The 14,982-nt window shown below is 46.0% G+C and overlaps 1 protein-coding gene across 1 annotated transcript; it reads left to right on the top strand.

The window, feature by feature from the left end:
* Positions 1 to 3,225: 3,225 nt before the first annotated feature.
* Positions 3,226 to 4,759, top strand: LOC137318367 (zinc finger protein 271-like; the record flags this gene model as incomplete). Its single annotated transcript, XM_067981254.1, has 1 exon — positions 3,226 to 4,759. A coding segment is annotated over one exon (1,299 nt), but the record flags the coding sequence as incomplete, so codon positions are not given.
* Between the last annotated feature and the right edge of the window lie 10,223 nt (positions 4,760 to 14,982).

Genomic DNA, 14,982 nt, shown 5'->3' with positions numbered 1-14,982 from the left:
GGCCCTAGCCCGATGGGGCCCCCCGGGTCTGATTCGGGGCCTGAGCCGCACTCGTGTTGCTGAGTCTCCGCTCGGCCCCGCTCAATGTCCGGGACACGCACGGCGCATGCTCCGGCCACCAGCTCTTCGCGCGCCTGCGCGCTGCACTCCTAATGGAGATAGACCGTATTCTATCGCGCGGGGCATTCTGGCTAAGGTCAACCACCATTATAAGCCCCTCTTGCTGATATTTCAGTATTGGGTTCAGAAGGGCGAGGTTTATCCATCAAAAGCAAAATTCTGCGGATGCTGGAAATGTGACAGAAAAACAGAAAATGCTGGAAAGCCTCAGCAAGTGAGAGCATCCGTGGAGAAAGAAACAGAGTTAACATCTCAGGTCAGAGATAAGGTTTCGTCAGAACTGGAAAAATTGAAAGATTTAATAGTTTTTAATGCAGGTACAGAGTCAGGCAAAAGGCGGGGGCGGGGGAAGAACAAAAGGGAAGGTCTGTCATAGGGTGCAGGAGTGATAAAGCGACAAAAGGGATGATGGTGTAAGGGGAGGAGGGTGTTAATGAGACAAGTCAAGAAACAAAAGATGGGTCCAGAGGAGCTTTAAAGCCAGCAAGATGTGTAAATGATATCGTGAACCGAAAGAATTGCATTTGAAGCAGAGAGCCAAAGACACGCCAATAACAATTGCAGCTTTTCATTTGATTTGATTTTAAATAGCTAAGTTTATGAACTGAATCATGCTTCTCTAATTTCCCGACTCAGATTCAAGGCGTCAGTTTATTTTCTTTCTCTGAGACACTTCACCCGGCAGCGTAATGTTGGCGAGCGGTGATTAATTTCCCCGAGAACCAACAGGAAGAGAGCCCAGGCCGGAGGACCACGGGAGCAGTGTCTTCTGCACCAATCGCGGTGCTTGAGGGGTGGAACCTGGGTCGGCGAGTCAGTTGAGTTTGTGGGAACCCTTGTTAATAATTTATCTTTTAAAAGCTCAGTCGAGATATATTTTGTCAAGAAAGTAGTTTTAATATTTGTCAGTATTTTTTTTACCTGGAGTTCCTATTATTAGTTTCAGACACTTCAGTGCTCAGTGGATCAAGTGTTTAAATGTCATTCATTTCCCTCTTTCCATGTCGCCTCCGAGAACTCTGCGTTCTTCCAATTCTGGCATCTTGTTCATCCCCAACTTCCTTCGCTCCACCATTGGCGGCTCTGCCTTCAGTTGCTGAGGCCCTGAGCTCTTTGACCAAGCTCAGTCCTAATGTCTCCTTGTTTGGCTCAGAGTCAATTGTTTATCTGATTACGCTCTTGTAAAGTGCCTTGGAACGTTTTACTACGTTAACGGCGCAATGTAAATGCAGGTTGTTGTTGATCTGCTAACGTTGGCCTCAGCTTTGCCGGACATAATCAGCCAGGGACGGCGGCTGTGATGCTCCCCGTGGTTGAAATGCCGACAGCTCGCTGTCTCGGCTCACAAGTACAGAATTACCACTTGGCCGGGGACTGGAGGGCAAACAGTGACTGGGCCCGAACCCCACCATCACGCAGCACCTTCAGGAGGGAAAGGGAGAAAAAATAGAGCCTGCGATGAATCTAGATTTCAAACAGCGAGGACGTGTCAAGGAGGGAGAGTGTGGGACGGAGAAATTCGCAGCTTAATAGGGGCAAGGAGGGAGAGTGTGTGGGACGGGGGATTTACAGCTGAGGAGGTGCAAGAGCGGAAAGAATGTTCCAGAGAAACCAGAACTGTCTGTTGTGAATTTGTATCCTGTACTTACAGTGATGATTTTTGTAAATGAGGAGGACAGATGCATCGACTCGGCTTGTATTGTCTTGAATTTACAAGATTAAGGTGTGATCTAATTGAGGTGTTTGAGAAGATTAAAGGATTTTATAGGGTAGATAGAGAGAAACTATTTCCTCCAGTGGGGGAGTCTAGAACAAGGGGGAATCAACTTAAAATGCAACCATCCGCAATAAGGTTGTGGATGGCAAGGGCCTTGTTCAGAAGTGAACGGACATCTGGAGGGAGATGAGGAGAGAGGAGGTGACTGATTAGGCAGTGCCTATAAATGAAGGAGAAATGATGACTGGTCAGGCAGTGCCAAAAATGAAGGAGAAATGATGACTGGTCAGGGAGTGTCTGTCAATGAAGGAGAAATGGTGACTGCTCAGGGAGTGTCTATAAATTAAGCAGAAATGGTGATTGATCAGGGAGTGTCTGTAAATGAAGGAGAAATGGTGACTGGTCAGTGTGTGTCTGTAAATGAAGGAGAAATGGTGACTGGTCAGTGGGTGTCTGTAAATGAAGGAGAAATGGTGACTGGTCAGTGTGTGTCTGTAAATGAAGGAGAAATGGTGACTGGTTAGGTAGCGGACATCACCAAAAGTGGGAGATATTACAGATGGACAGCATACAGGCAGCTAGAGGGAGGGACACTGTGTTGAAAAGAGGACAAGAGCATAAACACCCAGCCAGAGACAGCACCTTCAGGGAAGGAGAGGGACGGGAACCAGTGAGTGTAGAACTGAACCCAGCCAGAGTCAGCACCTTCATGGGAGGAGAGGGAGGGGAACCAGTGAGTGTAGAACTGAACCCAGTCAGAGTCAGCACCTTCAGGGGAGGAGAGGGAGGGGAACCAGTGAGTGTAGAACTGAACCCAGCCAGAGTCAGGACCTTCAGGGGAGGAGAGGGAGGGGAAAACTTAAATAGAAGGAAAAATGTTGGAGGTGGTGCGATGGGTTTGGATTTCAGCAGAGGGAGGAGGGTGAGTGTGTGGGACGGGGATTTACAGTCTGGGAGAATGAATGGGAAGAATGTTCCATAGAAACTGGAATTCCCAGTTCTGAATTTCTATCCTGTATTCCCTGTATTCACAGTGAAGTCTTTTGTAAACTCCTTTTACAGCGTATTAGAAGGGGAGGATTTGAAGATGAAAAAATCAAACCAAATATCACATAGAGACCTGACAGTCACTCAATTCACCAGCACCTGAAGATCATCGGCCTTTGAATATAGAAGGAGTAATGTTTGTCTGTTCTGTCTGTGGGAAAAGATTTCGTACATCAGTGTAACTGGAAAATCACCGAGAAACATACACCCGAGTGAGAGTGTTCCAGTGTACTGACTGTGGAAAGAGCTTTAACCAGTTACACAGCCTGAAAACACATCATACCATTCACAGTGGGGAGAAACCAAACACGTGTTCTGTGTGTGGACGAGGCTTCAACTGATCGTCCAACCTGGAGAGACATGAGGACACCAGCAGCACGGAGAAACCGTGGAAATGTGGGGACTGTGGGAAGGGATTCAGTTCCCCGTCCCGGCTGGAAACTCATCGACGCAGTCACACTGGGGAGAGGCCGTTCACCTGCTCCGTGTGTGAGAAAGGATTCATTCATTCATCCAATCTTCTGGCACATCAACTTGTTCATACTGATAAGAGACCTTTCAAATGTTCTGAATGTGAAAAGAGCTTTAAAAGTAAAAAGGATCTACTGGCACACCAACGCACTCACACTGGGGAGAGGCCGTTCATCTGCACTGAGTGTGGGAAGAGATTCACTCAGTCATCCCATCTGCTGATACACCAGCGAGTTCACACTGGGGAGAGGCCGTTCACCTGCTCTGTGTGTGGGACGGGTTTCACTCTGTCATCCGGCCTCATTGAACACCAACTTGTTCACACTGATAAGAGACCCTTTAAATGTTCTGACTGTGAGAAGAGCTTTAAAAGAACAAGGGATCTGCTGAAACACCAGCGAGTTCACACTGGGGAGAGGCCGTTCACCTGCTCTGCGTGTGGGAAGGGATTCACTCAGTCATCCAACCTCATCGAACACCAACTTGTTCACACTGATAAGAGACCCTTTAAATGTTCTGACTGTGGGAAGAGCTTTAAAAGAATAAGGGATCTGCTGAGACACCAGCAAATTCACGCTGGAGAGGGTCCGTTCACCTGCACTGAGTGTGGGAAAAGTTTCACTCATTCGTCCGACCTGCTGAGACACAAGCGAGTTCACACTGGGGAGAGGCCGTTTACCTGCTCCGTGTGTGGGAAGGGATTCACTCGATCATCCCACCTGTTGAGTCACCAGCGAGTTCACACTGGGGAGAGGCCGTTCACCTGCTCCCTGTGTGGGAAGGGATTCACTCACTCATCCAACCTGATTGAACACCAACTTGTTCACACTGATAAGAGACTTTTTAAATGTTCCGACTGTGAGAAGAGCTTTAAAAGAAAAAAGGATCCGCTGACACACCAACGCATTCACACTGGGGAGAGGCCGTTCACCTGCTCCGTGTGTGGGGAAGGATTCATTCAGTTATCCAGCCTCATTGAACATCAACTTGTTCACACTGATAAGAGACACCTGAAATGTTCTGTCTGTGAGAAGAGCTTTAAAAGAAAGTGGAATCTGCTGAGACACGAACGTAATCACACTGGGGAGAGGCCGTTCACCTGCTCTGTGTGTGGGAATGGATTCACTCAATCATCCCACCTGCTGAGTCACCAGCGAGTTCACATGTGACTGCAGGGGTTGGATTCTACTGTTATTGCTGATGTTAATCACATCCAGGACTGAACCATGTTCATTCTGACAGTTGGGGTTTGTTTCTGATGTTAATAACCCCTTTTTACTGTATTCTGTACAAGAGTCAAATAAATCAGCTTTCCTTTGAAGACAGTGTGTCCAGTGCTTGACATCTTGATGATAAGGCAAGCTGATTGAGGATTATTATGAAGTGAGTCGTATCCATCTTAGAACTGAGTTCCTATACCTTTTAAAAGATGGATATTAAAGACATCCAAGTCTGACAGGACTGAATGTCCCAGCACTGACTGTGTGTATGACAGGACTGGGTTTCCATGCACTGACTGTGTGTATAACAGGACTGAATGTCCCAGCACTGACTGTGTGTATAACAGGACTGAATGTCCCAGCACTGACTGTGTGTATGACAGGACAGAGTGTCCCAGCACTGACTGTGTGTATGACCTGACTGGGTGTCCATGCACTGACTGTGTGTATAACAGGACTGAATGTCCCAGCACTGACTGTGTGTATAACAGGACTGAGTGTCCCAGCACTGACTGTGTATAACAGGACTGAGTGTCCCAGCACTGACTGTGTGTATAACAGGACTGAGTGTCCCAGCACTGACTGTGTGTATAACAGGACTGAGTGTACCCGCAATGACTGTGCGTAGAGTGTACATGGGCTGTGGGAGGAGATAAATGGTTGGGGTAGAATCCATGATAGGGTGGAGTGACATGGGGTTGTCGGAGGAGATTAAATCTGTTGGAGGAGGTTACAGAGATAGGGAGGGGGCGAGGACCATGGAAAGTTTTGAACACGAGGATGAGGATCTTAAAATGTCGGACCGGGAGCCAATGTACGAACACACGAACAGAAACTTACGGTTCACTGCCCGGCAGACAGGTGGTGAAGACATTGATGTCCGCGGAGGAACAGTCAGGGTCACAGCAGCAGTCGAGTTCGCAGAATCCGCCAGTCAGGTCACAGGTAAAAATGGGAACGGCTGGAACAAGACACACACAGTGAGATCTTACAACAGAACACGGACGGTCTCAAAGACCACCTCCCTCCCTGTAACTGTTGCCACTGGCGGGAGGATCGGTAACCAGAGGACACAGATTGAAGGGAATTGGGAAAAGAGCCAGAGGGAGATGAGGAGAATGTTTTTAGGCAGCGAGTTGTTCTGATCTGGAATTCACTGCCTGAAAGGGCGGTGGGAGCAGATTCAATAATAACTTTCAAAAGGGAATCGGGTCAATCCTTGAAGGGGGGAAATTTGCGGGACTGTGGGGAAAGAGCAGGGGGGAGTGGGACTAATGGGATCGCTCTTTCACAGGGCGGGCACAGGGGCGATGGGCCGAGCGGCCTCTCTCTGTGCTGTTTCATTCTCGCTCACTTTTGGGCTCCGACCCACGGCCCGTTTGACTGGGAGGCGGGAGAGTGACTCCCCCCCGAGCCCAGCTCGACACCGGCCGCTGACAGAGTGGAGATTCAGGAGTCCCCGAGTAACTCCCCCCCGTCTCCCCACCCTCCCCTCTCAGGCCACTGCCGGGTGCGGGCCCTCCCTCTGTCGGCCTCGCCCCCGCCCACAGCACCGCCCGCCCGCCATCATCTTCCCGGCGCCGGCCTGTTGCTGAGGGAACGCGGCACAGGAACCGCGCGGCGCATGTGCGGCATCCCTCTGGCCCGAGCGGCACATACGCCTCGTGACGTCAGCGCGCAAAGGTGAGTGACGCTTCTGAGTGTCACGTGGTGGAAGGTGTCAGCCCAGGAGACGGGGGGAGGAGAGAGCTGTCAATCAAAGGGCCCGGATTCAGCACTCACTGCGCACAGGGTTTGGAGAATTTGTGTAAAATGCAAAATGTGCAAGAATGAAATAAAATTAGAAATGTACCAAAAAAAGGGAAAAAAAACTGCAAATACAATAAGCTGAATTTAAAACAGAAATGTCTAAACTCACATAAGGCTGATGGTCTGGGTCCTCCCGCCACTATTCGTCTTATCCACCTGGGGCACAGGATGAGCAGAATGCTTGAATGTAACTTTTTTTAATGCATGATGTGGAGATGCCGGTGATGGACTGGGGTTGACAATTGTAAACAATTTTACAACACCAAGTTATTCACAAGCTTTCGGAGGCTTCCTCCTTCCTCAGGTGAACATTCACCTGAGGAAGGAGGAAGCCTCCGAAAGCTTGTGAATTTCAAATAAAATTGCTGGACTATAACTTGGTGTTGTAAAATTGTTTACAATTTTTTAATGCAGATGGTGCTGGATGGATGGAATGGACCAGCGAGGGAGGTCGTGGTGCCTGATTGTGTCAGCAAATTCCAGAGAGTTTGCGAAGTACCTGATACCTTGGGATACGACAGCCTCGAAATTTAAAATAATTTTTGGTACATGTGCACTAGTTTTTTTGTGATTGCTGTACCTGGGCACCTAAGTCTCTTTGCTCCTCGACAGTCCCCAATTTCTCACCATTCGGAAAATTCTCCTATTTCTCACCTGGTGCCAGCAATAGAATTACATAGAATGTGCAGAAGGTCCATGCCGGGGATTATGCTCCACATGAGCCTCCTGTCACCCTTCTTCATCTAACCCGATCAGCATATCTTTCTATTCATTGCGATATGACAGCCTAGAAATTGGGATCTTCAATGTTATTTTTGGTACATGGTGCGCTCGCTTTCCACTCTTCACCATCCAATAATAACAGACCTTTATTGTTTGGTGTACCTGGACACCAAAAGCCCCTTTGCTGCTCTACAGTCCCTATAGATGCTCTTTGTATTACTACCCGCATCTTTACAGTCTGGCAGTGTTTACTCTCTTCACTGTCCAATAACAACAGAGACGGCGAGACTGGAACTTTTTTTTGTATTTCAAAATATAGTTTATTTCATAAAATTTATGGATGCACACAGTTCAATGTAAATATCACAGTTACAATTCAAAATAATCAATACAGATCGTGCACACTACGATTCCATTTTTACAATTCAACACACAGTATATATTTTCTAAGACATGATGTACAATACAAGGTGAAATAGCCTAACACAGTGGCCTTTCCCCATAGAGCTTTTGCCTGGGCCGCACCTCGCTTCAGTGTGTCCCACTGCTGTCGGGGGTGACCCCCTCTTCGACTCCATGGTATAGGGATCCTGTCTCTGTGGATGGGGGTTATCACCTTTTACCCGAATACATGGATCCATTCGCCCACATTCATGTTAGTGTTTGGCAAACACTGTCTGATGTCTTTCACACACCTGCAGAAGCTTGGGGTCAGAGACGTAGGGGGTAATTTCACCTTTACTGCTTGGGCGGTAAACTGACGGAGCAGAAATTAAAATCGGGCCTGTACTTTCAGCGGGGGGTGGGGGTGGTCCACTCCATCGGTTCAGCCCCCAGCGATGGTGAAAATTTCCCTCCACGTGTTGTGAACCGGTGCAGTTTGAGACAATGGACCAGCTTGTGGGCTTCGAAGATTGATATTAGGGCGGAGGTCAGGAAAAGTGTGGCCGATTTTAACTATCCCGGCCTGGCGGAAATGGGGTGGTCGAGGCTCGTAAATGGTGTCAGGTCACTTACCGCCCCTTTAACGTTGGAGTTCCTGCCTCCACCATCGTGGGTCGGGTCCTGAGAAGAGCGGCCGGAGCAACACCCACCTGTTTCCGGGTCAGACCACGTGTAATATGTAAATCAGAGTATTGTGACGTATCTGGGACAGTATTTCAATTTGGTGACGAATGGGTGGAGGAGCCGCCCTATCGATGGGCATTGAGTGATCCAGAACACTGAGAAGTTTATTTTTAACTTATATTTTTTGGAGTAAGGATGAGCAGGAGAGCTTTCCCTTGGCCTGCTGAGGCCGTGAGAAATCTCCCGGCCCCTGATCGTCTCAGAAATGTATCAGGAGGTTTCCTTATAGATCTGTGTAACCAGGCCCAGACTCATGTCCCATTAAACTCCCTGCAGTGAGTAAACATTGCTGAACAGCAGCTCAGAGAGGAAACGATCTCCGGAACTCCCCACTGGAGTTTGAAATTACATTAATATTTTACCAGTCAGTAACGGTCCGGGTGTTGGTCCATTATTATTCTGTTCTGGTCAAAACAAATGTCCCAATGAACAGGACGCTGTCTGACCCTGACAGCTCACCCTCAGTCCATCCCACCGGGCAGTCTGTATGATGGGAAATAATCATCAATCGAAAAGGAGGATTTGATTTTATTCATTTCAGGATTAAACATTTAATATTGAAATCATATTATTTCCAGACTAATAACAGCAAATAATTTCATGTTCGAATCACATCTTGTATCATTTCACAAACACCGCATTTGTCGGGTAAAATATAATTCCTGTCTGCTTTTTTCCAAATTTATTTAAAGTATTCGATTGATATCAGTTACTTCAGTGAACTCATTGATGTCAATAGATAGTAAAATCAGGCGCGGTGAATAACGGGCGCCCGATCCGCTACCGCCCGTCTCACGCCACCGCCAAACGTGAAACTCTAATTGACTCTAATTGACTTTTTATTTAATTTCGGATGGAAAGTCTTCAGACGTTTCTATGATTTAACTAATGTAACAATTAGATTCAGTGGGTATTTCAGCCCGTTCTTCAGCTCCTCTCTGAATTTAGTCTGGGTCACAGCATAAATACACGTGTTGGTGCAGGAACTGAGAAGTTGAAGCATGAATCCGGCTGACTCAATGTCACTGACCGTATAGAACTGGGCGTCTGTTATACGCAGAGAGATAAAATAAAAAACTTCTGCGCTCCATAACAATATAAAACTGCCTGATATACTGAAGAGTAAAACGATGGATTTCCTTCGGTTCTCCATCTCTGGATCCTTGTGATTTCCTCCATTGCTGCGGCCCCGGAGTCCCCTGCGGGCTCTGCTGGCCGCTAAAATGTGCCTGGCAGTGAGAACATTGAACAGCAAAATCAGAATGAATGGGAGACAAGGAGTTAACACAAGATGAAACAAGTCAAACGCAGCAAATGTGGGTGAAGTGAAAAAGGTCGGTTTGAAGACACAACCCCGGGGTACATTGTCCATTATATATTCCGGGCCAATTACAAAGTAGCAGGGAATGTTTAGTAAACAGCTCAGCGCACTCACCACCCCGATAACAACAGCCGCCGTTTTCTCGGTGCAATATTTTGTTTTCAGCTTCTGACAACAAATGGCCACAAATCGATCAAAGGTGAAAACCACTGTAAACCAGACAGAGGCCACTGTGACTGCAAAACTCAGGTTGAGAATGAAACGACACACGGGGGTAATGGTCAAGAATGAAACTGGGAAATAAATCTCAACAATGCGCCACATTATGACATCAGTGATAACGACCAGGAGATCGGCCGCCGCCATTCCCACCAGGTAGCGAGTGATACATTTGGAGAGACCGCACTTTCCTCGGGACAGGATTACAATCGCCACCAAGTTAACTGTAAGAGAGAGAAAAGGAAGGAGAGAAATTACTGATCAGACCTGGAGACAAAGCAGCAGTTTGAGATGATCTGGGGTGAAATTTCCAGCTTTGTTGCTGCATCAAACGGTGGAAACTGATTCACTGACCTGGGCAGCGCTTTCGGGCGGAGAAATGTTTTTAAACACAATTATAAACAATGAATTGGGAAATTGATGCAGAAAGTGAATAAATTGAACACCGGATCCACTGGAAGGGCCGAGAGAGGGCGCAGTGCCGGTGGGGAAGGGAGAAGGTGCTTTCCTGAACCGATGAAATGCGGATTTGGGTTCCAGACAGAAGGGACAGTGACTGATGGCCGAGAAGGTGAGGGGACAACGGGAGGTGCTGCTGGTTTGTTGCTCTGGATGAAGAGAGCCGACAGGGGCCGGCACAAAACGGGAAAGACCAATATCCGCGTCGGTAAGTTTTATACTTCGAATCGGATTGGAAGGGGCAGCTGTGGGCCGAGCCAGTGAGTGAAATTGGGAGGGAGACAAAGAAAAGGACATGTCGGAGCTGGAGGGGAGACAGGAGCAGATGGTTTGTGAAAGCGGATAAACAGAAGTAACGGATGAGGAGACAGAGGATTCAATGCAGTGGGAGGAGAGGCTGGGATTCACAGGGAGAGACTGCAGCAGAGTGTTGGAGGAAATCTGATCGATAGGTCCAACTCACAATCCAATTAATAAATTCAACCATTATATTTTTGTGATTATTGGTGTCAGTGAATAGTTCGTTGGCTACATAATGTGTACAACAAATTTACTTTGTACATGCAACTGAAATTAAATGAAAATGCATTGATTAAATTTGCCCCGTTCTTTGTTGAATTAAGCTGAAATATACATTCTCTAGAATACAGTATTCTAATAATTCACTGCGATCAAAAAATCACTGATTTTATTCTTCAAATACATTTGATTTATGTCCATGTATTCAGTCAGTAAACAAGTAAAAGGAACATTCACATAAACAGACTGAGGATCTGATCGTGATAAACACACCCGGAGAGAGTACAATAAAACTCTCACAATCTGACAACATCCTAATAAAACCTTGAAGTCACATTTCCTCTTCACAATTGTACTGGAAGTTTCGCAGTTCATTCCGATGAATTATTCACACCGCTGCTGCTCTCTCTCTCTCTTCCCCTCTCGCTCTCATTCTGAGTGTGTGTGCGTCTGTCTGTCTGTCTCTCGTTTCTTCTGCCCCCTCTCTCTCATTTTCCTTCTCAGTCGCGTTCTCTGTCGCTCCTCTCTAACTCTCCGCTCTCTCTAATTTCTTTCTCAATGCCCCTTTTGACATCCGAGTAAATCCTAACATCCTGCGCCTGCTTTCTCCTCACCAGCCCCGTGTTCCAAAGATCCTATTCTTAGTGTAAGTTTGTTTAATGGTGAAGTCTCTGTGAACGGTTTAATGTTTCTACAGATCATCCCGTTCTCCACCTGTTCACCTACACTGTTCACTTCATCTACAATGCATGGAATGAACAGAATTGAATGCCACTTCCAGACACACCTCACAACAATTGAAATTCCTTCTCCTGTAATTACAAAGTACAGCGTTAGATGGCGGCATTGTTCAATTAACAAAACGCCAACATCACCGCTGCTGCTGAAAGTCTGCAGATAAATAGAAGGGCCCATGATTCCAACAGATAAAGTGCAAACTGATACAACATAACATCAAAACATTGCATTTTACAGTGAATTCATCGACAGTGAAGCAGAGAATGAGGTGTAAAAGGATCAGCTGCAAACTTAGTTCAATAGGCAGACATCTGAAGCGGCGTCAGATACACACACAATGAAATAAACTTTCAGAATAGTGATAACCAATAAAAACATTGAAATCCCAGTTAAACTGAACCATATTATTGTGGACGGAGGACATTGCGCTGCCTCCTTGTAACACTGAGACCGTGAGCTGTCTCATTATCAATCACTAAAAACACGTTTATGAAAAAAATATTCCAGGACAGGTTAGTTCCACAACATGAAACTGTGAACAACTCCTGATGGTCTGATACCAGCTCTTAGCCCAGACACCTGATTCCAATACAATCAGCACAGAGAATAATCCAGTAACAATGCCAGAATTGGATAAACAAAATCGTAAAGCATATAATGCAGCTGCTCCAAGACCAAAAGAGCAGAGACTGAGGACAGAACAGTCCATTGTGTAATACATGATGGGAGAAAAAAAAAGTATAAAGTACAGCAGCAGATTTAATAACGATTTACACCATGAACAGCTGAGATAATGGCTTACCTGGAACTCCAACGGCTGCGAGAACTGGATAATAAATACATTCTATCAGATACATTACTGAATATCCCATTTCTGTGAGAAGCAATGATTTCTGTTGGCCTGGAAACCGCAGCTCCGGCAGGCACTCTGTGTGGATTCATTACAGCGATCCCTGATTTATACAGGGGGTAAATCTCCACTGACACGGTTATACCCCTGATCATTGCTATTAGTTACAGTCATTTGAACAAACAGGACACATCAGCAGCTTTGACTCCGATGTAAATGATGACGTGGATATATCACAAACTTCTCAAAGTTCAGAACCTTGTCTTAATGAGACTTCTCTCAAGAATAAAGTTAAAAGCTGTGCTCAGAAAGGACTGGTCCAACAATGAGCGGCTTCATTTACAGTTTTCATATAATTGTATTGACCATGTTCACTTTTACCGATTCAATTATAAATTTTATAGATTTCTCCACATTATACATTGAATCCAGGGACACAAGCAGACCCGTTTCATTCTGTTCCTGCAGTTTCCCAGTGAAAATATGAATGTTGACACGAAGACAGCCTCTAAAAGTGTCCCCATCCTTTCAGGCAGTGCTTAACAACACTCGGTGTGAAAAATGTTCTCCTTATTTCCCCTCTAGTTGTTTTGCCAATTATTGAAAACCGATGACCTCTGGTTATCAATCCAATTATTTAATTACCCCTATTTGCTCTATAAAAACGCCTCATTATTTTGATCACCTCTTTTTTAATTCCCCTTAACCTTTTCTGCTCTCAGGAGAACAAGCCCAGCTTCTCCAGTCTCTCCACATAACTGAAGTCCCTCATCCCTGGTATCACACTGGTAACTCTCCTCTGTACCCTCTCCAAGGCCTTTACATCCTTCTTAAAATGTGCTGCCCAGTGTTGGATACAATACTCCAGCTGAGGCCTAACCAGTCTTTTGTAAGTTTTTAACATGACTTCCCTATTTTTTTATTCAATGCCCCTCTTTTACAAACCCGTGTATCCCATTCGCTTCCTTAACCACCTTATCAACTTGCCCTGCCACCTTCAAAGATTTGTGAATATGCGTCCCCAGGTCCCTCTGCTCTTCCACCACCCCCAAAATATTACATTGAGTTCCATCGAGTTACTTCGAAATTACAGCACAGAAACAGGCCATTCGGTCCAACTTGTTTATGCCAGCATGTATGCTCCATACGAGCCTCCTCCCTCCCTACTCCATCTAACCCTATCAGGATACGATATTCCATTATGCCTCTTGTGCTCATCTACCTTCCCCTTAAATGCATCGACGTTATTTCCCTCAACTACCCCTTGTGGTAGCGCATTGCACATTCTTACCACTCATTCGGTAAAGAAGTTTTACCTGAATTCCATATTGGATTTATTAGTGACAGTCTTATATTTATGAACTCTAATTTTATACTCCCTCCCAAGTGGAAGCATTTTCTCTTCATCTACCCGACCAAATTCTATCATTATCTTAAAGACTTCTATCAGTTCACCCCTCAGCCTTCTCTTTTCAAAAGAAAAGAGTCCCAGCCTGTTCAGCCTTTCCTGATTAGGATATCCCCTCAGTTCTGGTATTATCCCTGTGAATCTTTTCTGCACCCTCTCCAATCCCTGTATATCCTTTCTATAATATGGAGACCAGACTGTGCACAATAATCCAAGTGTGGCCGAACCAAGGCTCCACACAAGTTTAACATAACTTCTTTGTTTATCAATTCTATCCCTCTAGAATTGAACCTCAGTGCTTGACTCGACTTTTTGTAAACCTGCGTCGCTACTTTTAGTGATTGGTCTGTTTGTGCCACAAGATTTTATTAAAATTTCAAAATATGCTTTATTTCATAAAATTTAATGATACACACATTTCAATGAAAATGTCACAATTACCGTTCAAAACAATACAATACAGATCGTGCACACTAAGATCTCATTATTACAATTCAAAACACAGTACAGATCTTCTAATAGATTCTGTACCATACAAAGTGACATGTCCTTACATGGTCGCCTTTCCTCAAAGAACCTTTACGTCGGCAGCACCTCACTTCAGTGCGTCCCTCAGAACATACTCCTGGACCTTGGAGTGTGCCATTCGGTAACAGTCGGTCGTGGACAGCTCCTTCAACTGGAATCCAAGCAGGGAGTGGCCCTGGGAGTCCTCAACATTGACTCTGGTACCCATGAAATCTCATGGCATCAGGTCAAACATGGGCAAGGAAACCTCCTGCTGATTACCACCTACCGTCCTCCCTCAGCTGATGAATCAGTCCTCCTCCATGTTGAGCACCACTTGGAGGAAGCACTGAGGGTAGCAAGGGCACAAAATGTACTCTGGATGGGCGACTTCAATGCCCATCACCAAGAGTGGCTCGGTAGCGCCACGACTGACCGAGCTGGCCGAGTCCTGAAGGATATAGCTGCCAGACTGGGCCTGCGGCAGGTAGTGAGCGAACCAACATGAGGAAAAACCTGCTTGACCTCGTCCTCACCAATCTACCTGTCGCAAATGCATCTGTCAATTACAGTATTGGTCGGAGTGACCACCGCATCGTCCTCGTGGAGACGAAGTCCCGTGTTCGCACTGAGGACACCATTCAACGTGTTGTGTGGCACTACCAACGTGCTAAATGGGATAGATTCAGAACATAGAATCATAGAATCATAGAAGTTTACAACATG

Source organism: Heptranchias perlo, unplaced genomic scaffold (genome assembly GCF_035084215.1).
Source record: "Heptranchias perlo isolate sHepPer1 unplaced genomic scaffold, sHepPer1.hap1 HAP1_SCAFFOLD_70, whole genome shotgun sequence".
NCBI classification, from domain to species: Eukaryota; Metazoa; Chordata; class Chondrichthyes; order Hexanchiformes; family Hexanchidae; genus Heptranchias; species Heptranchias perlo.
This window is presented reverse-complemented; position numbering and strand designations above follow the sequence as displayed.